Here is a 22,917-nt window from a genome sequence, read left to right as displayed (position 1 = left end):
TCATAAAAAGGCAGCAGCAATTCATATGTACACAACCAATGGTGACATCTCCCTCAGCACAGCTGTTCAATCACAGCCTGACACCACAGCTGTCCGATCACACAGCCTGACACATCATCTTAACTTTGACATGTTTGAGGGGTGCTGGGGACATTAAAATGAAAGCTTTAGTTTGACAAGGCCTGTGGTTGTAGAGACACACATACAGGCATTATGCGCGTACATGCACACACACACGTACACGCACTCACACCCACGCACTATGTGTGATGGCTCTGCCACAAGGCCATACTTTGGAGATGGGAGAGGAAAATAAGGTGAGGAGGAAGAATGAAAATCTAAACATGGCAGGTATGTCTGAATGGTGGATCTCCCCCTGCTGTGACCACAACAATGAATTCTTTGCCCCCCTCCGAGGGCTTCTATGGCGGAGGAATTTCCAGAGGCCCCTGCAGCTCCGACAGAGACGAGAGGCATTAGCTCCGTGTTTGCTGACATGCAGGTGGTATGACTTTGCATTCACTCACATTGAAGTGAAATAGCCTCTTTGTTCACTAGCAAGTCCGCTTCAAAAAAACTAAACAAAACAAAAACAAAAACTTGTATTTCAGCTTCAACCTCTCTCAAAAAGGGGTTTAAGAATCATTGTTTACTGGCTCGTCTCTTGTGTTACGTTTAGGATTTCAGTAAGAGACATCTTGATCACAGAGGCTGGAAGGTTCCTATGTGTGCTCTACGATCACAGTGATAGCGGTATTGTATGCCGGACACAGAACCCAGTTAAAGCACGACGCATTAATGCCTGTGTAACGTCTCTCTGTGGTTCTATCTGAAAACGTTCTTATACATAGACCTTTATTTTTTGTCCGCAGGAGAAACTCAGTTCCGTCAGTAGATTCTTTGTCACGTGAGCGTGATGACTTCGACTGGGTCCACGTTGCCCTTGGACCTCTGCTTGCGTTTGAGGTGTCTATGTGAGAGAGAAGCATGGCTGGGCACCGCGGGCGGAGGCAGCGAGCCGACGGAGAGAGAGAGAAAGTCTGAGAGCCAGTGAGGCTGAGGAGGAGGAGGAAACTGGGATGGAAACAAGGCAGCGCGCTCCCGCTGAGGTTTGCTCTCTCTCTCCCCCCCCTGGCGTCACCTGTCAAAGCACCCCGCCGTGAAGCCGTGGTGGCCCCCCAGGTAGGCCCCGCTGTACGCCATGGTCAGACAGTGGCGGGGCTCCGCGGCGAGGGCCATCTGCACAGAGATGGGACCCTGCAGTGGCAGGGCTCCGGCACCGGGCTGGAGGCCAGAGGTCAGGCTCGGATAGGAGGGCATCACCCCCGCGGGAGCCATGGAGGCGCTGTTCAGCAGACCCATCCTGTGGTTCTGGAGGAAGTCCTGAGGCATGCTCACCATGGGCCCCAGAGCCTGGGATTCGGCCAGCGCGTGGAAATGGGACAGGGAGGGGGAATGCTGGGAGAGATGTGGGAAGGTGTCCGGCTGGAAGAGCAGCTGCTGGGGGGTGGAGGTGGTCGACGAGGAGGCGGATCTCTGGAGGTCTCGCTGGAGATCGGCCGGGGAGAGGTGAGGGGTCAGGAGTTGCTGAGCGGAAGGCCGGGTCAGAGTGCTGGACTTGGGTTTGTTGGCCTCCTTAACATCGTTGTCATGAGCGCTGTGGATGGGAGGAGGAGTCCATTTAGTACTAATACAGCACATTTCATGTTCACATGCAGAGATTTTCCGCCAATCCTAAACATTTCCACTTGAATTTCTGTTTGTATGTGGCCTGAACGCGGTAACTTGCCGAAGATATTTGTTTACATTTACAATTCCATGTAATTCTTACAGAACTTCTAGACATGCAAGGAGCAGCATTTAGCGCAAACCACGAAAGGATTCTGACAGTGCACGCTGCCAGTAACCTGGTTCCCTGGCTTAAAGATGTATAGGCTATGGTAGTCAGCAGTTTATAGCCCTGCTAATTCTTTTAATGTGTATTTGCTGAGTGTTAGATGGTGAGCAGAAAAATTACTGTCCTGTAGTAATGACAGTGTGACGCAAATTAACATGTGCAGAAAGCATGCAAACATCCTGATTGTGAAAGCAGTTACAGCATTTTTTCACTGCATGGTTTCCTCTAATGGTACTTAAGGACCCCCCCCCCCCCCTCAATGCACGTAGCTGGTCGTCTTAGCAACAAACCTCAACAAGAGATCTTAACAATTTAAAGCAAATGCAAGTAACGCCTGGAACGCCTGGAAACCATCTCTATCTCACCTAATACAGTCCAACAAAAACCTTTCTTTTTCGGTTTCTCAATATTAATTAAATTCATGATCCCATTTACAAAATCTAGTTTAAAACCTTCATAACAGTATTCTGGAGCATCCATGCAGTATAAGGGACTAAACAGTAGTTTTCACTTAGTGTTGGGCAAATAACCGAAAATATATCGAAACAGATACTTAGAACCAATATCCGAATTATAATAACAGGATAATCGAGAAACAGGTTTTTAAACCGTGTCCCCCCAAACACTGAATCACCAATGCAACACTGATCGCAATGCAAATTGTTGTGAGCTTATAGATCTGCTATTTTGTGTGTGTGTGTGTGTGTGTGTGTGTGTGTGTGTGTGTGTGTGTGTGTGTGTGTGCGTGCGTGTGTGTGCGTGCGTGTGTGTGTGTGGGTGTGTATGTGTGTGGGGCAGGGGGGTTGTGGTGTAATGTGTGTGTTTCTCTTACAGCAGCATGAGTTCAATGCACTGGCTGAGGTGGTCCCAGGTGTATCCCGTCAGGAGGTGCAGAGTGGTGGTCCAGCTCGGAGTGATCTGGAGGCAAATACGAGATGCTGCTACGCATGCAGCAGCCACCTGAGACGGACGGAATGTCAGGAAGGCATGATCTGGAGCAGACAGAAAAGACAAGTATGGATTATTTAAAAAACAAAACACTCTAGTGACAGCTCTTTTTTTGCTGGAAAGAAAGCAAAAAGAAAGTTGACAAACTGCCTAGAAACAGCATCCACGTTTGCTGAGATTGACTTGTGGTGCAAAATGGGGAGAATGAGACATCTAATTTAAGAAATTACATTCATAATTTTCAACAATAACCTTCTATACCGTATATTTCAAGTTGGGAGTTAAATGTATTTAAGTATTCAAGAGTACATACATGCAATTCTTATTTTTCACATCAATGAATTACTGTAATTCTTTCACAATTAATTTATAGGACCTTGTAAATGTTGTTTCAGAGAAATAACTCTGAAACCACCTGCACTGCATGCACTTTCACAGATGTCCTTGCTTGTAATAAGTATAAAAAAGTACTGTCAGTACTCATTACAAGTACATTTGCTCAGTTACTGTCCACCACTGGACATTGGAAATACATTTCCAATGCTTCCAGCCAAAACGATTGTTTAGGAACCTGGTTAATAAATGGAGATAGTACACAATCTGTCCATTGTGTCAGTCGGCAGAAACTTCAACATCTCTTAGCCTTGTCACAGATGCTCTCTCGCTATAACCTCTGCTCTCTCAACCAACAAGACACATTCTCTTGCTATACAACAATACATACATACAATGCCTCTAAACCTTGTAAGCACAGTTATCTGACTATGTGACTATATCCAATGCTCTACTGACCATATTCTTGACCCAATGTCAACTGTCACAAACGCGACCGAGTATTTCCCGGTGAATCTGTGCGCAACGGTGGGGGCTTGGGAGTGTGGGGGACACGCACCACTGACTATTGCTGATGATGGAGAGGTGATAGCTTAGCTTTTATGTATCATGTTATGTAATGTAATCTTGCCGATTTAGTAAGAGACTCGTCGCCAATTGCAAGATATTTAAACGTTATTTGGGGCCATGATGATATCCTTTTCTTCCCACAACTAGACTAAGGATTTATATTGTCTGTGTTATTGTTTACAACCACAATTATTCACGTGTGGCAAGATCGCGGTTCACTAGTTTTTAGTAGGCTATTAGTGTAGGCTTAGAAGCCTTTTCAGAAGTTAATTTAATGTTTTCCATTTAATGATTTCCTTTATCCTCATCTAATCTTGCGCTAATGCACACAACTGTTTTTGCCATGTTTTAAGGCCGGGTAGGCTTTTCAGAAGTTAATTTAATGTTTTCCATTAAATGATTTCCTTTATCGTCATCTTCCGCTAATGCACGCAACTGTTTTCGCCAGGTTTTAAGGTCTTATTTTAGTTGTTTCTCATAAGCTCGCAACCCTCCTTGCCCATCGGCCCCCACCTTTGCGCACAGATTCACCGGGGAAATACTCGGTCGCGTCACAAACACAGCTTTCTCTCTCCACCAGAATGCAAATCGCTTTTTTCCCCAGCGAATCTCTAAAATACCAACATTATTTTTTATGAAGCATTTTGTTTAAAAAACAAGTTTGTTCATAGATCTAGCATATCTTGTGTAAGGAGTGTCATGACACACTAGTTATGGTGACGTGATATTGCCGGTACACACAAATTCGCACACATTCATAAATTATGCCAAAATTAAATATACAAGTAACACACCGTGAGGACGAGAAGCGACCGTTAGGTCCCCCCCACCACACACAGACACTGTTTGGTTTGGTCTGTGAAAGACAGCCAATCAGCGACGCGGCACAGACCTATGTGAGTGAGTGAGCCAATCAGCGACGCGGCACAGACTCATGTGAGTGAGTGTTGCACCAAATGTGTTACTTACAACTTTTTGTGACCTGCCTTCATGGATGGAATGGGAGGGAGGGTGGAACCGAAGGTAGGTAACGAAATGTTGTGCATCAGCGTGACTCACTCACTCATGGACATGACTCACTCACGGACATGAGCTGGATGTTTTCATACTAACTGCAACCTGACGGTCGCAATGAGTAAACTGCCAGCATTCCAAGCAAATTGAATGGTCTCAACTCTCAAGCTTCCCAAACATCCCAAGATTCTGAGCTCAACACACCCTTCGTATTAGTTCTCTTCACCCACCTTGCAAAGAAACCTCAAGGAAGTAGTGTGTGTATTTGTCCATGAAAGCCTTGGTCTTGGAGAGGGTGGAGATAGGCCAGCCATTGTAAAGGTCACCCTCTTGCACGGAGGCGTGGAGGTAGTAGTCAATGAAGTGGGCCGGCGTGGGCATGCACAGGTTCCAGCCAAACGTCTCCAGCAGCAGCAGTTCCATCTTGATCAGTTCCCTCTTGTTGAGGACCAGGTTCAAGGTACACATAAACCCCAGGGAGTTGAGCTGCTCCAGTTTAGGCACCCGATCTTCCTTCTCCTCAAATTTACCTGGACAGAAACACAAAGCAATGCACAGGTTAGTAACAGATATTCAACCACAATGCATGCTATACTTACATCCTGATGCTTGACGGGGTTGCTTTCCCATTTGACACAACTGTACTGTACTGTAATGTCATCTCATATGAACTGTATACACCTGACAGCGCCCCCATCCTATCCAAATTTGACTTATTTGTGCTGCTGAACAATTGTTAATTGAAAATTAAAGAAAAACATGAAACTCCCAAATAAGCTTCTTTGGGAAATTGTTTAAGTCCAACTCTAACCTCACAAGAAAACAATGCCTCAGCCTAACCTTACACTAATCTAATATTAGTCGGACTATTGGGCCTTTGGACTAATGGGCAGCCTCCCTTTAAACATCAGTTTATATGTTCATAGTATCCACTATCCAATGTTTTACTGTCTGAAAACACCCAATCAGATACAGTATGTATTCCAAATCCTTCAGTCCTCCTTATTTATACTGCCAATTCAATGTGTCGATGAGCAGCACTGCAGTCCACATCCAGGTGACGGTTCTCCATCAGACTTAGTATTACCTACTGCATTAGTAATTACGCAGACTGATTACTCAGCATGAAGCTAGAGTATAAGACCAATGCTTCACCATATTGACTTAGACCAGCTTATCACGTTAAAGACAAAAAAGCTCATCAACCTGAGCGCCCCCCCCCCCCCCCCCCACTCAGTGAGAGACTCCATATCATTACCTCCATTCCCCTCCTCATCCCAACACATTCTCCCTTCCATAGCAACAGCCCTGAGGCCTCATGGCTCCATGTGACCAATGAACAGAAGCGACTGTGCCTTTAATCCACAGGTCCACAGGCCTCTTTACTCACACTTTTAAGAGGAGTCAGATTACATGTGCACATGTTCCCCCAAAACACCCTGTAAAACTGCTCCTTTCGACTACAAACAACTTTCAGCGGGAAAAGACAAGCACACGTGACAGCCTCCATGCGAAACCGATATATAAGCTTTCGGCAAGCTCATGTTTCTGTCGCCTTTTGCAAAAAGTCTATGGGGAAACTCGAGTATAATTGAAAAATAACTAAAAAAGCAAACAGGAAATAATGCTCTCAAAGAACTGCTAGATAAACATATTAGGAGGAGCACAGATGGGTTCATGCAGACGGCCTCTTCCAACTCCCACTCCATACATATAAATGAGCAAGTGATTTGTGCTCCTGTACGAGCACAAACACAAACAAGAAATGCACTGCAGAATTACTAGACCCATCACATCAGCTACAATCATGTTGTTATGGAAACGCTTTGCCAAGCGTTACGCCCTGCTAGGATTTAAAAGAGCACTCAATTGGTAAAAAATGTGAAACAGCCTCTTCTAGCCTCTTCAAATCTAAACCCTTCATAACTGTGCAAACTTTGTAGCCTGAGAGGTTTGTCTGGCTATTATAATTTTCGGGTTTAAAGCAACAATCCGTAAATGTTATGTGTTGCACGACGGGGAGCGGTAATTACAACAAAGTCCAAACTACAATAAAGAGGCACAAAGGGCCTTCAAATAATTTGACTGACATTGTCAACCAGTAGGTGTTCAACCTAACACCAGGGTCAAAATTGATCAATGGAAAAGTATGGAGAACACTTCCAACCACTGCAAATGTTTTAGTTGTATTATATTAACATACCAACCATTCAAATGGGTAAAATGTTGCACTTTTAAGTGAAGACAGGAAAGAGGGAGAGGGGGAGAGAGAGAGAGAGAGAGAGAGAGAGAGACACGCATCAAAGGTTGTCGGGAACTGGACTCGAACCAGTGACACGCTGTCAGGCTATCAAAGCCTAGGTGTCCGAAACGTCTGTATTGTAGCTATTAAGAGAGGTCTTGCAGTAATATGTACATCTTTGTGAGGCTTCATAGGGAGTGCAAAAATGTTCTGCCTCCCATAAAGCTGTGTGTGTGTGTGTGTGTGTGTGTGTGTGTGTGTGTGTGTGTGTGTGTGTGTGTGTGTGTGTGTAAGAGAGAGCGAGAGAGCGAGAGAGAGAGAGAGAGTGGAGGGACCTGCAGAGGGGTAATTAGCACACAGGCTATAATGGCGTCTGCACACTAGAACAGGAAGTACTGTGAAGTGGCCCCCATCGGGGCGGGCCCCCAGCTCAGTCTACACATGCCCCATTCTGTCACCCTCGTATCCTCCAGGCCATGTGCTTCTGTCTGCTCTGTGTCCACACAGACACAGCCATAAACAACCATCAATACCCCCCAATCTCCACACAGCCCCCTTTTTTACAGTCTTTGATCTAGCAGAGAGTCAATCTACTCATTGTGTTCCGTGACTCCTCTGTAGGTTTACTGCTGTGGGGACTCTTCTGGAGGTTTACCATTGGAGAGGCATGATTCAGTGATTCCACGGCCACTTTAATTCAAAAATGTTCCCGATGTGACTCGGTGAGCTGCTTTGCCTGAGTGAGAAAACAGTGCATTCCTCTCTGGTGAGTTCAGTCTACCTGGAATGCAGGTTGCTAAACGATCCTATCAGGAGTCAGTAGTTGAGAGAGAGAGAGAGAGAGAGAGTTCTTACACAGCTCTGTTTATTTCCTATTGTAATAGCGCTAAATTTGTTTTTGTTCGTTTTATTTGACTCCTGCTTTGGCAACGTAAACATACGTTTCAATTCAATTCAATTCAATTTATATGTTTCCCATGCCAATAAAGCCACCTTGAATTTGAGAGAGTAAGTGGGGCATTTGTTTGTTTTGACTGTACTTGTGCCGTTCTACATTATTGTCTGATTAATCAATCAAAGAGAGAGGAAGCGCTGCGGGCTACGGGCCGAGCGCCATGCCTAGCTGCAGTTCTGCACCCATCCGATGGGTCGATTGAAATCAGGTGGTCCACAAAGATGCAGCCACCTTAGTGGAAGTGATCGGTGGAAGTGATCGGTGTTTGGCGATGACGAGAGGGGTCACATTAGCACTCAGGCAAGGGTTAAAGGTCAGGGGTGAGGAAGAGGTAAGGCCAGGATGTAGAGCCTCCGCCCAGGTGTGCTGCTGGGCTGGGTGGGGGTTATACGTATAGGGGGCCGTTAGGAAACCTGAGAGCAGTGTTCTCACAGAGAGAGACCACTGTTTCTGTTTGTCTCCATTTTGCCGACATCCTGTAATTCTAGTCCGTATCCCTTGACGGCAAAATTGCACATCTCTCCTTTAGAAACTTCAGGGAACCACAAGACAAACACGGGACATTAAACTAGAAGGTTTTGATGATCCAAAGGCAAAGTACTGGCCAATGCTAAACCCAGGGGACTGAACACAGTCCCCTGTTTCCCTCCTCGCAGCAGCGGAGGAATGTCGATTGCGCTTTTAAAATCCTTTAATTTGCTCACTCCTATCTTTCACTGCGAGTGTGAAATCAGTCACAGCTCGAGGACAGGGTCTCCTCCGTGTTGCCGCCTCTGGCCCGAGTGACCCACACAATGTAGGCCTGGAATGATCTTTGACCCTCGCCGCTAACGCTTGGGTGACCAGGAAGAATCTTATAATTCTGGGTCTTCTAGGCCTCCAGGGCCTCAGGATGAAGACTATATTGTGGGTTACAAGAGATGAGAAATGACCCGCCCCCCCCAGGCTCAGCTAGCTCCTTCAAATGTCAAACGAAGAAAAAAATAATAAACCAAAGATGGTAAATACATTCTGCATTATTTACTAAGAAAACATGGTTCGTTGGTTTGTGACGATAACATTATCAGACCTCCTTTGAAACAAAGAGAGATAATGCGGTTATTCCACCATCTAATTCTGTTAATTATGGGGGCCCCCAGATAATTCAGAGAGGAGTGGGGGTGGGTTCCTCCTTAATCTACATATCAGGACATCCTGGTGAGCGGTTCACTTTAAAACATGTCTGCCTTGCTCCCCACCCCATCCCTTCTACCCTGTTTAACATCAGCAACGGACCTGCCTTTGAAGCACCCCGCACCCCCGCCACACCCCCCGACCCCCCAGGGATACAGGCTGATTTTTACTGCCTCCCACCCCTTCCCCTCTCTCATTCAAGACTGGTTGAGCCTGCCTGGTCGTGACAAGGTGAGAGGGACGCAGAGGAAACAGAGGTAGCAACGCAGCAGAGGGGGAAACGGCTCTCTCCGGTACACCCCATTGCTGCGAGCTGAACACGGCCGCACCACAGCATGTTAAGGTTCCGTTCCTCTGACAGACTGATCGTCATGTGAAAACATTCTCAGCAGGCAGTCAAACACTATGATGGACTTATGATGAGGGTGTAGCCGGGACCGTGCTCATTTAGCAATCATGGCTTGCAGGCAACGAAGTCTCTTTTTAAACCACACACGCGCACACACACACCACCCCTGATCTTTTCTCCCCTCCCCCACTCAGGGAAGGGCAGGCAGGCTGGCTGGCTGGCCTGCATGCGTAGAAGAGCTTTTGTTTGAGGCCTGACTTGGAGAGCATATGGCAGGTGCCCCTCAACACACAGGTCCTCCCCACCCCCCAGGGCCTCCAGGCCTGTGTGTGTGTGCGGCGCGCTCGCGTGCATGCATGCAGTTTGTAGTCAATATGACTGAGCAGCACGTGTGATTGACTGACTCCAAACCTTTTTCACCTTATCAGTTCCACTGGCCACGTCTGTCTCAGACATTGTGGGTTAGGGTTAGGGTACATAGACATACATGCAATACATGCACATAAAGACAGACTAAATAGAAAGGATATCCATAAGTGACAGAAACTCAGCAGCCCTCTGAAACTCACAGGCTCGCCACAAACGCCAATCACGCATCTGTACATTAAGGCCATGTCCGCACGCATATATTTTCAGCTGATGACAGATCACTGACACTTTGACGTCAGGACAAAAACTTGGCTCTCAGCGTCAACATCATCAAGAAGCGTGGACTACAGGAAGCGGAGGAGAGAGCTTGCACATCAACACTGTTGCAGTGAAAAGGGTCAGCGACCCTGAGGACCTCATAATGGGAAACAAACAGCACGTACATGGTGAAAAGGGCTTTGCAGGCCCGTAACCGCTAGCACTCAGGCTTAGGCCAGATTTGAGTCCCTTTCCAGACAGCCTTTGCTGCGTGTGTCTCACTCCCTGTCTCTCTCTCCACCTCTCTCTCCTGTCCACCTTCACCTAAAAAACGAGAATAAAAGACACTGCACCGTCTCCATCACAGCACAATCGAGAGCATCCTGGTGGGTTGCATCACGACTGCACTGGTATGGGAAATAGCACCACACTCGACCAGATAGGCCTACAGAGAGAGGGTGGTGCGGACGCTTGCCACCCCCCCCACCCCACCCCCCCTTAACTTTTACAGAGTGAAAAGCATGAACCAAATGGACCTGGCCGTAAGGTCTTTGCAAATAAAAAGTTTGAGAACCACCGCATGTCTATGACTATGATGCATTATTTAAATTGACAATATCTATCTCTCTATTTTCTTCAAAGATAGATATACATATAGCTACTGAGTAGCGAATATATCTAGCCTATAACCCCCCAAAAGATAAATGCACCACATTAAAATTGCAGTAACTAGCCTAGTAAGTCGTAGTTTCAAAGACAGAAATATAGCGAATATTAGAGCCTAGCCCTCCAATGTAAACACAGTAATGTTAATCACAATGATTTCCTTTTGTAAAAATTGTAAACAACAACAACTTGCATCGTGAAGGTGTCATCATGTGTCATCATGTATGATGACAGACGGGGAAGACGTACAGGGAGGCGGGGGAAGGGGGGAGCTACGGGAGCAAGGCGGAAATAGGTGGCAACTGGCAAGCGTTGCGGACATTCCCTCTTTTCAGGGTTTGAGTTTAGATTTAGGCATAGTTTCTGTGGTTATGGTTAGTTATTAAAAAAAATGTAATTTCACTGCACAACAGAGAGCATAGACAAAGTCAGCAAGGCCTGTAATTTGTTATCCAGGTTGAATTAACCACTGGTAAACCAGGGCTGATGATGTTTGTTTTCTTCTGTCAAAACACGTCACGTGATAGGGATGTTAAGATTCAGGGAAGGGCACATCGTGACTGATAGATATGACCCAATCAGGAAGTAAACATGGATGACTGCGTCATCGTTTTCAAAAGACTCCACTTCTCCATGGACATAGAGACATGGTAATGAGACTCACTCGTAGAGAAAATAAGCAGATTACAGCCAGAGGGACCACAGGTCACAATGTGAGTCACTCACACATACACAACCATGATGTCACTAACCGTGACAAATAGCTGATGTGCTTGGAGTTATGACGTTGGGGACAGTGATCTGCCAGGATGACTGATGTAGTCACTACATGGCTCAGTAAGCAGCACAATGGAAACTCAATGTTCTGGGATGGAGGGGGAGGAGGATTTCTGATGAAATGATATTGTTTACACACGAACAATAGCTGCTGAGATGACATTCCATTTTCAAGGATAGCAGTTCCTTTGAGAAAGGGCTTTAACTAAAGAGTTTTAATTTGCGAATGAGTCAATGACTCACAGCAAAGTCAGATCCATATCCTTAACTCCTTTATACAAGAGAGTTCACCCCAACACAGAAACAAATAAACAATACACACTTCCATGTGCGCACACACACACACACACACACACACACACACACACACACACACACACACACACACACACACACACACACACACACACACACACACACACACACACACACACACACACACACACACACACACACACACACACACAGATAAGCTAACAGGATTAAGTGGTGTCAGTTGAGAGGCATGAAAGAGTTGGTGATTAATTAACAGAGTGAGGAACTTAAACAAAAGACAAGAATGCATGCATCTGTCAAAGAGCAGCCTTCGGAGAAAAAAGCAGCGGGACCCAGGGAGGCAGTTCAATAACTAGGCCAGATTCCAAGAAACCTCAGGACAGATCAAAAAACCGGGGACAACTTTGAATCAAACACCCTTTCAAGCCCTCATCTGTCAAGGCAGAGACTCCCCAGAGTCCTGGAGGAGTCAGACAGAGTTGCAGGAGAAGAAGAGAAGCCCCCCTACTCTCTTGCCTACTGAACACCACAATCAAAAGATTCAATCAAGACTTGAATTAGTTAATTAACGGATCCTGTGGAGGGGATAGGCTGGTAAATTTTTCACCACTCCATGAGTGAATAGTCAAAGCTACCTCATGATAGGAACCTCATGATATTGCCTTTAAAAATAGGACCTCTTTCATGTCTCATTCAAATTTAGCCAACCAACAGAGGCTGGTTTGCATGCTCTGTGTGTGTGTGTGCGTGCGTGCGTGCGAGAGAGAGTGTGTGAGTGTATGTGTTCCCAGTCCCAAGTGAGCAGGCCCCATCCCAGACTCCCACTTTGACGGCATCATTAGTTTAATTACCCATGATGCCATGGGCTGCATTAATGTAGCCTATAGAAAGCCCCAACGTGTGTTAATCACTGGGTGTACGCACGCACGCACGCACACACACACACACAGACTAATAACCACACAACCTACAGCCAGTAACAGCAGGAGCAGGAAAATAAGACCACAGCCTAGATTTAGAGGAACCATATACGTACACAGATCCAACCATAAATACGTTATGTCTGAAAGTAGAGAAGCAGTATTCGCCACTACCAGGATGGCCCACACACTCCCACACAGAACAGAGAGTTTAAGAAAGCAGTGACTGCAAGCTGAGATAACATCTCCCAGTTATCAGCCTGGAGACAGCAGGATCCAAGAATTCAAAGCTAAACTCTACCCCGAAATCCCAGAGACTTCTATGTGCATTTACTTCTTTATTTAGAGAGCAATTCATTGAGAAAAGGTTAGACTTGTGGCTGTATGGAGAGCCACAGCTGCAGAATGCACCCAGACTCAAGAGCCACAGAAGGATTTGTATGTGGGTATCAAGAGACACACTGGCCTTTAAACCGAGCCACACGGTCTCAACCACAACACAAAACAGAACAACATAAGAATGGAGGACGTCTTGACCTTGCCAGGTGTCATGTTGGACCGGTTAGTGGGACGACCATGAGACTCGAACAACAACAACAAGAGCAGCGTCCTCAGACATGTTATCAACATCGGGATCAAAGACACGTGCACAAAGATCTGCAGACACAGGCATAATCCCATACAGACAGACCAGGTTTCTCCCCAAACAATGGCACAGTCACAGACGTACCACAGAAGGTGATCTTGTTTTTCCAACCTTCATCTTGAGGCAGACGGTAAACTGTCATTACCGACTAAGAAATAGTCTCTAGATCCTGACAGCGGGGTTGGGAAACCCCAGTCTTGAGCAGAACTAACAGTTCACCTTGCTCCCTCTGTGCAAACAACACAGGATTGCAGTACATCCGTTAGCTTACAGCACTTGTTTTCAGGGCAGACGGGTTAAGCACAAACACATACCAATAGCTGCACCAACAAACAAACTATGTTCAACAGACAGAGATCATCCATACAGTATCTAATCTCTATCAACACTGCAGAATGGAGATGGTGGTTTAAACCCTGACTTAAGACTGGGCACTAACAACAATTCCAATACATGTCATGATCTCAAAAACGTGTTCTCGGGTCCATGTTCTGCAGAAAGACACAGGGGGCAACTACAGCAATGGAGGTTTCTGATGAAACGGGTATGCTTAATCAAAGAGATGGTTGTGTTCCATTTATCACTTATAGAGCAGTTTAACTTATAGTTTGGTAGTCATCCCTGTCAGTGAACAATATAAACAAATTGCCAGCATGTCAAGTAAGATGCTCCACGTTGTTGTGCATCAGCCAAATAAATGCTCAATTTGAGGGACAGGATTTCACACGCCAAGAGTAATATGAGGATTTGAACATGCAGCGCAAGAGATGAGACGAAAACACTGTGCTTAGTGTGCGTAAGCCAATCAGGCCGGTGCTGTATAGGCCGGGTGCCTTCCCTGAACCAACCAAGTTTGCATATATTTTTTGTTCACAAGCAGAGTACTGCTGAATAAACTGTAAAGCATCCTAGTGGAGTCCCTGAAAAAGTGAAAACACAATAGTATCCTCTTTCTTCTACTGTATTGTTTCAGGGCAGGGGTCTGTTGTTATTAATTTATCTGATAATGCAGGTAGTATGACAAGATTATTTTCCAAACATGGACCAATAAAGAATCTAAGCAAATGACAGAAACTGGTTACTGAACATACACATAGGCTTAATAGCACAACAGTGTTGCTTGCTGTCAAGAACAATCTGTTTTGGACTTTTGGTGGAGCGACACTGTCATGCGACATAGTATAAATTAGGCCACTAGTTCTTGGTCCTCGAGTTGTAACTTGTTACAGGCCTTGCAACCAAAGGGGCCCTCATGGGTACATTTAGTTCCATTTGTACACTCTTAGAGTTAAAGGAGACTTAGTTTTTTTTACAACAAGGGTTCATGTTTTAGAATAAATAAATAAAAGATGAGTGCTTATTATTTTTTCTTTATTTACCGCATTCTATCATTTTAGCAATTTTAATGAGTGGGCGGGGGCATGCGTACAAGTGGCTATGTATTTTAGACACAATAAGCTGTCGATTTCTTTATTACTATTTACAGTAACACTACTAGCCCACATAAGTCACGTCTGCCCATGAAAGATGTGGTGCATCTTGGGAATGGGAAGCGGAAGGTAAACAATTAATTTACTACACACAGTACTATGTATGTTGAGTCAATGTTCACCCCCCCATCTAAAACATGATCCCTTGTGGTGAAGAAACAAAGTTGTCCTTTAACAAAGGATTAAGGTAGATTGGGGTACCAGAGATAAAAGTCATATCAAATGGGGGTTCCTTTTCCTTATCCTAATGCATATCAAAGTGAGATTTCTTAAAAAAAGACTCACTGAACTAAGCATTATAAAGCATTGTCAGACTTACTGGCAAGGAGGAGACAGGAAAGGGCGATGACGTAGAGCTGTTTGACGGCTACATCATAGTGATCCATGAACAGGTCCAGCAGGTAGACAGCCAGGTGGCGAGCCGTGGGACACAGGTGGTAGCGGTTGCTCAGGATGGCCAGCAGGTCCGCAAAGTATCGGCGCATGCCGATCTGCGGCGAGTGGGCTCGGTAGGCTGGTAACTTCAGCTCCTGGGGGGGTTGAAAGTAACAGGGTTTGAAAGGGGTGTGTGTGGAGGGGGTAATGGATGGGATGGGGGGGGGGGTCAGGAAGTAGTGGGTGAGACACTGAGGGTGTTGAAAAGAAGGCTATACAATGTATACATTACATTCACATTCAAACAACCGAGTCTGAGTGATTGTTTTTGTCAGATAGCGTGAACGGTTGTTTTTGATCAACTCAATTGAACACCTCATGAACAGTGGCCATCCCTGCCATACATAATGCTAATACAATAATCAGCCATGCACCTCTCCTGTCCTGTGGACAGCAGATACTGTGTCACATCCTGAATAACTCCATACATATTTCAATAAACATTCTTGATTGAGGCTGAGCCACGGTTCAATCCCATTTCATTGTGTACCGTTTCAGAGGAGAGATGCTAATTTAGGTCAATGCAGGGGTCTCCGAGCACGGGTTGGGGGGGCTGAGTAGCAGATAGGATTAGGTTTCACCCCAAGCACATCTCCTATTCATGTTCAATTAGCTGCCAGTGTTTCAAAGCGGAGAGGAAGACACTTGAGGGCATCGCCATTGAATAAGCTGCAGTCTCTTCCAAGTCAGCCAGATAAAGCTGCCCAACAAACAGTCAGTAAACACTTTTCACCACAAGTTTAAACTTTAAGCTGGTTTTTCCAGCATATATTAATTACAGGCTTTTTAAAAGTATTAATGTGTTTAGATCAAAGCAGTTTTTGTTTACTAGTATAAATGCATTCCTCTCTCCCTCGATGAGGCAAAATATAAAAAGGAAATATGTTATTTGGATTAGGGTCCTTGTGTTACACAAACATCTATAACATGTATGTCATTGTTGTTTGGGGGCACCGGTAGCTAACTAGATTGCCAGCCACAATAATCGCAACGTGCCAGTTCAATTCCAGCTGTTGCATGTCTTTTTGCTCTGGATTAAGAGTGTCTGCTAAATGCTTAAACTGTAAAGTGTTTTCCCCTCTTTGACCTTCATTTCCTGAGCTGCTATCCCATCTAAACAAAGAAAAATGCTGCCTAAAAATATCCCCTAAAGGATTTTAACTGGCTGAACACACTGATGAAGGCCGTCCAGACGAAAATGGTTAGCTGTGTATGGAATAGTATATGGACTATTAAACCAAGTAAACTGAGATTTTCTGAGTGCGACCATCTCTTTTCATCTTTTGTTGGGAGGACAATATTAACCATTGAGATGGAGTGTAAACTGGAAATACAAATAGCCAGGTTAACTGTTTGTTGTGAGTGAAGCTAAAACAATGGTAACTGTAATACTGACACTTCCAGTGGAATCCATATATAAACAGCAGCACCACCTCTCTCATTTCCACATACCCCCCATCACCATGCGACAGCCCACCCCCACTGCCTGCAAGTCTCTCCATGCCTCCCTGGTCCATCTGTCTGTCTGGGGGGTGGAGGGCTGCTGCTGATACTGAAGGTTACAGGGGACTGCTCGTGAGACGGAGGGCTGGGGGGATACGGGGTGGAGAGGTTGCTTTGTGATGGGGGAAATCGTAATTAAGGATTCCACAGCTGCCTCCACCTGATTTGCATGTCTGATAATTCACCACATGCGACGTACCGCTGTTATTATCTCCACATCAGGGCAGTGTTACTGCAGCAAACACCATTACTGGATGAGACAGTTGGAGGCCAGAAGAGCCATGCTGAGGGACTGGAGATGAACTGGGAGCCTTAAATAAAGCTTGGCAACTAACTTTAAAGTAACCAATCTGGCTCGATTGTGTGTTGGAATGCACCATCTCCTTTTCCAAAGCCATTTTGTATATGCCTGCATGTGTGTGCTTTACGGTAGACTATGGCGGTACATGAAAATGGGTTATAAAGAAAATAAGTAATTTAAGCACACGTAATACATACACTAAGACATGTATTTATATATATTATGTATTTTCTTTCCCCTTTTAATTATCATTTCCAGCCCTGGGCACAGAGTAATCTGAGTGACAGACACCTCATTCTGAGTCAGACCAGAGCAGACATGAGTAACCAAATCAAATAGTGTGTAAGTGAATGACTCATAATAAGGCTCTGCTATTCTCAGAGATACAGACAGCTGCTCTCCTGTGCAAACAGCTCTCCTTGGAACCTTCAACTCGAACCTGATTCTTTCCCCCTCACAATCTCACAGTCACATGCAAGTACGGAATCCAGCTTCTAATTTGTACATACCAGTCAAGTGACAGATGTCCCCATTCAAGTGACACATGGGAAGAAATATGATCAAGCTTGGAGGTTAATTAAGACATTTACCAATTAATAAGCCTTAACCCCTTAGTGTAATCTAAATTAGATCATGTTTGAATTGACGCCATGAGCGTGTAATGTTTTAATTCTGACTTTGCTGCTATACCGGTCAGAAAGACCAACTGAGGCCTGTTAGTTATGCACTTTTTTAATGTTTTTTTTGTTTGTTTTTTGTGTAGTTATAATTACACAATGATAGATATATAATAGAGTAGATAAATACAATTGAATACACCATTTCTCAACTTTTGGTAGCTTTCCGAGATGATGGTGGATTTGAAAGATTGTGAATTGTTGTGTAGGCCACAGTTGATATACTGCTTTGCTATTTCATTCCAACAATGTACATCTCAAATTAGAAAGAGACTGTCAAGAGACAAACCGTTATCAAATTTAAGTTACGTGAGTGGCTTTCTTCTGGAATAATAAGTGTTAAATAGTTGTATATTCTGATAGCAATCACTGCTATAAAGTGTTCAATAACAGGGGTCTCCTCCTCCCTTTCTCTCCAGATCTAGTAAACAGAAAATGCATTCTCAGGTCAGTTTACTACTTTTACCCAATCAGAAGAGAGAACTCGTACAGGACACAGAAGTGAAACTGGAAAACGATCAAATTGAAGCTGGTAAATGGATACTCTCTATAGTTTGATTTATCTTAAAAATATATAACTTGGGCTACACTGCCTTTAATGTCAGGATGTTATAATAATCAACGGGTTTGGCATCACAGAGATTAAAGACAACAGATAATGATGATGACATGTGCAACATTAAAACAAGCTGACCTTGATGCGGAGGGACTGATGGATGTCTGCCGCTAGCTGTCCCTTCCACCATTGCAACTCCCTTTCCATTTTTCCCATCCAGAGGAAGCTTTAAAGCGTCAAGTTTCACCTGCTGACACAAAGTGATGAATCAACCAGTGATTAAATAATGACGAGAAGTGACCGTGAAAATGAGAATAGAAAGGAAGTGAATTATAGGAAGGAAAACACTGCAGTGACGAGGACACATTTCTTTTTCCTTTACATGATTATTTTCCGCGTAAATATTGCGAAAATAAGCCGATGACAAACGCGTCATTGGCAGGAGTGATTAAATAATGACGAGAAGTGACACAGTGAAAATGTAAATGAATAGAATGGACGTGTAAATGAATGATATAGGAAGGAAAACATTGCCCAATGAGAACACATCTTTCTTTAATACAAGATATTGTTTTGTGGCTTAAATCGAAAAGATAAAACGACAACAAACAAAACATGTTGGGAGAAACTTTTGAAGATTCTCTTTGCGTGCCGGAGACACTTATTTTCCATGCACGCATGGGGACTTTAAACTGGGTTGTTAAATGCCCCACTTCAAAGATCTGCTGGTTAATTCATTCTAGTCAAAGAAATAACCTGGGGAAAGAAAAAAAAAAACAACAACCACAAAACGAAAAAAGCCTCATTATTAGTCTCATATACTAGTAGCAAAGCACGAATAAACTTCTACACCGTTTTGTCATTCATGTTCGTGCCTCAACCAGCAGACAGAAAGTAAATTGTTGGTTAAGTTCGGTTGCTCAAGAGATAGATTTTTTTTCAAGACACCCATTTTTCGAGAAAAATAAAAAAGTTTTTTACAACAGAGACGGTCCAATTTTCTGACAAAGAATACGTTTTTTAAAACGCCGTGTCTATTCCATGTGCCACTCACCAGTCCGACGGGAATAACCCCAGAACCCCTTTGTCTCAGTCCGACATCCTGAATGGGAACAATTCCTCTTCGGTGGAAGTTACTCGTCTTCTTTTATATCGTACAATTCCCACCGTAATCCTCCGCCAGGCTGACAAAAGAAAGCCCACCAAGCGACACCGGTAACAGGATTTTTATTCCGTTGCTTCTTCGCCCAAACTGTTCACACTTTTTACACTCAGCCGTGTTCCAGTGGAGCTGAGCGTTTCAACAAAGTGGCCTCCGCTCGCTGCCTCACCAGCTGCTGCGGCGTGAGAGTCCATCCGGACCTGGATGCTGGGATTTGTAGTCCCATGCAGGGCCATAATTGTAGTCCTATACTCTGACCTAACGCGTGCCAATAGAGTTATGTGCCAACCTACTTCTTATAACAAACAAACACCCCACTCGCCTACAGAGATAATGATACTTTTTACTTAGTATTAAGTATCACTACTGCAATATAGAAATACAAGTCAGGAATTCAAAATGTACTGTACATGAGGAAAAAGTAGGCCTACAAAGGTATTAGCATGAAATACTTGTCTTAAAGGAGTATTTCACCCCTAAAATGACTTTTTTTTACACATAGAGACTTGAGTTCAATAATATATATATTTTTTTGTATTTGTCGCATTCACAAGACAAAAATGTGCTTATAGTAAATTTACCACCATTATGCATGGCCCTGGATGGGGACCCAAATGCATGGCCCTGGAGTTTACTATAATAAAAAAAAAAAATCTTAGGAATGCGACAAAAAACTAAAAATATAATTGAAGATCTACAAGCTCTTATGTGTATACAGGGCTGAAGTGGTTCATGTATGTTTTGTAATAAACATCTACGAAGTAACTAGTAACAGTGTAGTTACTATTTATTTTGTAGATGTTTAGTTACTTTGTAGATTGAAACGTGTAGTTACTACACGTTTCAATTAAATGTAGTGCAGTAAAAGTAGGCCTACAATATTTGGATCTGAGATGTAGTGGAGTAGATAGAAGTAAAAGTATTGGATATAGGCCTGCCCTACTCAAGTAAAACACAAATAGACTACATCAAAATAGTAGTAGCCTACTTAAGTAAATGTAGCCTACTTAGTTACTTTTTACACCACTGGAGATAATAGTTAACCAAGTTAGTAATTAGTGTTTAAAACTATTATTACTCAAAGATCATTTATCACCAGCTTCAATTTTATACTGTTCCAGTTACAATTTTATCTGATCTTGTTGTTAGTTTGTTTAATCACTTAAATGTTCACTTCTTTATTTTGTTGTCTCTCCTGAGAAGGTGAAATTGATAGCCTAATCTGAAAATGTATTTTTTGTTTAGAGCAGGAAACAGGGAGACCCCTGTTACTGAACCAACACTTGATAGCAATCATTGCTATTGCAGCTCAAAAAAAATAGCCAATCACTTACACTCCTCAGTGTATAAACAAAATATGTAAAAACGTTTAGTTTTGTATTCTCAGGAGAACATTATTCAGCAAAACCAATATTACACTTTTATTTGTACATTCAGTTCCAGAGACCAGAACACAATACAACACAGATGATAGCTGACTGCCACCTGGTGTCAGAACATGTTATACACAGTTATGCTGGACATGTCAGTTTGAAAATGTATCTACTACCAGACCGGTATACATTTAATATTTATTTAAAAAAAGAAGTGAAAGCTATGTTTAATTTATTATAAAAAAAATCCTTCTTTTTTTTTCTCACTTTCTCCCCAACTTTAGTTCTTTCCAATTCCCATCCGGTCCTCTGTGGTGGCACTGGTGGTGAGTGAGTGTCACTTCTAGTCTTCACTGTGGAGGCCCAACTAAGCTCAATTTTGAACTTAAAGTCACTCACTGGTAGCTTCAGTATTCTCTTTTCTATCTGCCTCATTGAGATAGTCCTGATCGGCATAGATAAGAAAACCAGTGAAGGTGCTGTCTGTCCAGAACGGGTCGAAGAAAAGCCCATTCTGTTCTGAGTAGAAGATCTGAAGCCAGACTTGATCTCCACGCTGCAGGCGGAGAATGGTGGAACCGGACGACACGTCCTGGTTCCCTGTGTTACCATCAAACGTCTTGATCTTGTACTGCCCGTTGTGGACTAGTCCAATGGCCAGGTGCTTGTTTGCCAGTGTGACATCGTAGGTGAAGTAATACACCCCAGGAAATTCACAGAAAAACTTCCCAGTGCTGGAGTTGTAGTGGTTCCCCTCGTTCAGCAGGATGCGGGTGAACCGAATGGGCAGACGTTCTTTGGGGTAACTCTTTGTTATCGCCACTGAGAAGGCTGAGCGGGCTCTGTTTCCACAGTTACAGCCTCCCCGAGCACCTTGCTCACCCCCGTCGCCTGCCTCTCCCTTCTTGCCCCCAATTCCGGATACCCCTGGGGCCCCACGGAGCCCCTTTAGACCCCTGGGTCCAGCCCTGCCAATAACCCCCTCACGTCCCTCAACACCTGGCTTGCCCTGGTTCCCAGGCCTCCCCGACTCACCTGAGGACAGAGACACAACAGTATGCTACGGTAAAAACAACTACATAACAAACAAAAACAATGCATCTGCCCTTGACGTGAAGTAGCATCCTTAACATGTTTATCCAAAGCAAGAATCCAGTTACGAATGTTAAATAAGTACCGTGTTCTCCTTTTACTCCTTTCTCTCCATCCTTTCCATCCAGGCCGTCCATCCCCGGGCCCCCCATGGGGCCAACGGTCCCGGGAGATCCTGGAACTCCAGGGTTTCCTGGTGGCCCCTGTGGCCCCGGCAGACTGCAGACAAGCTGGGATGAGTGGATGGTAATGTTGCGTCCCTTATAGACAGGGGAGTATATCGACTGGGAGAAGGCGATGGACAGCAAACAGAACAGCAGGCATGTGTGGAGCATGATGGACCCTTATAGGAGACACGGGGAGATGAAGGGTGCCCGTATGAGCCTTTGCTAATATCTCTGGACTGGCAAAACATCTGTATACCAAATATGTATGAATATATGTTCATGATACAGGGAGTGACTGAGTCTGTTGGCTACACACATATTGTCTAAACACATCACACAAAAAAGAATGCCTTGTAGATAAAGTATAAACAGCCCGACTGAGTTGTCATCTAAATAGCATGGTTATAGTTTCACACTATGACTCCATTTTGTACAGATTACTTTATAGTTAATGTATATTATGCATCAGATTGTAGTAGGCCTAGAATGCAGCTTGACAGCTTGTTCTTGTAAAGAGAACATTCTGGAGATTTGAAACGAACAAGGTACTCACCAGCTGAGAAGTTATAGCCTGCAGGCATTCTTCACAACGGCACAGCTTCTTTTTCCACATGGGAGCACACAAAAAAGTTACATGATTTTCCAATATTCAGACCATAGCACTCGTGAGTAGTGAAGCATAAATAGAAGTAGAAATCTGGATTGGGCTGAATCACACGATCCATTATATCCGCCCTTGTTTAGGCGAACACACGCTGCCAAGGAATG

General features: G+C 44.2%; 2 protein-coding genes across 2 annotated transcripts; both read right to left on the bottom strand.

Moving 5' to 3' along the window:
• Nucleotides 1-1,137: 1,137 nt before the first annotated feature.
• On the bottom strand, nt 1,138-18,571 carry ccnjl (cyclin J-like; the record flags this gene model as incomplete). Its single annotated transcript, XM_080745766.1, has 5 exons — nt 1,138-1,657; nt 2,730-2,889; nt 4,993-5,292; nt 15,203-15,413; nt 18,494-18,571. 5 exons carry the CDS (start codon nt 18,569-18,571, stop codon nt 1,138-1,140), a joined length of 1,269 nt encoding a protein of 422 aa, XP_080601892.1.
• A 2,710-nt stretch (nt 18,572-21,281) lies between these two features.
• On the bottom strand, nt 21,282-22,317 carry c1qtnf2 (C1q and TNF related 2; the record flags this gene model as incomplete). Its single annotated transcript, XM_080746701.1, has 2 exons — nt 21,282-21,925; nt 22,068-22,317. 2 exons carry the CDS (start codon nt 22,315-22,317, stop codon nt 21,282-21,284), a joined length of 894 nt encoding a protein of 297 aa, XP_080602827.1.
• Nucleotides 22,318-22,917: the final 600 nt, after the last annotated feature.

Source organism: Nannobrachium achirus (genome assembly GCF_963921795.1).
Source record: "Nannobrachium achirus genome assembly, chromosome: 17".
Taxonomy (NCBI): Eukaryota; Metazoa; Chordata; class Actinopteri; order Myctophiformes; family Myctophidae; genus Nannobrachium; species Nannobrachium achirus.
The sequence above is the reverse complement of the archived record's forward strand: the minus strand, read 5'-3'. Positions and strand labels throughout refer to the sequence as shown.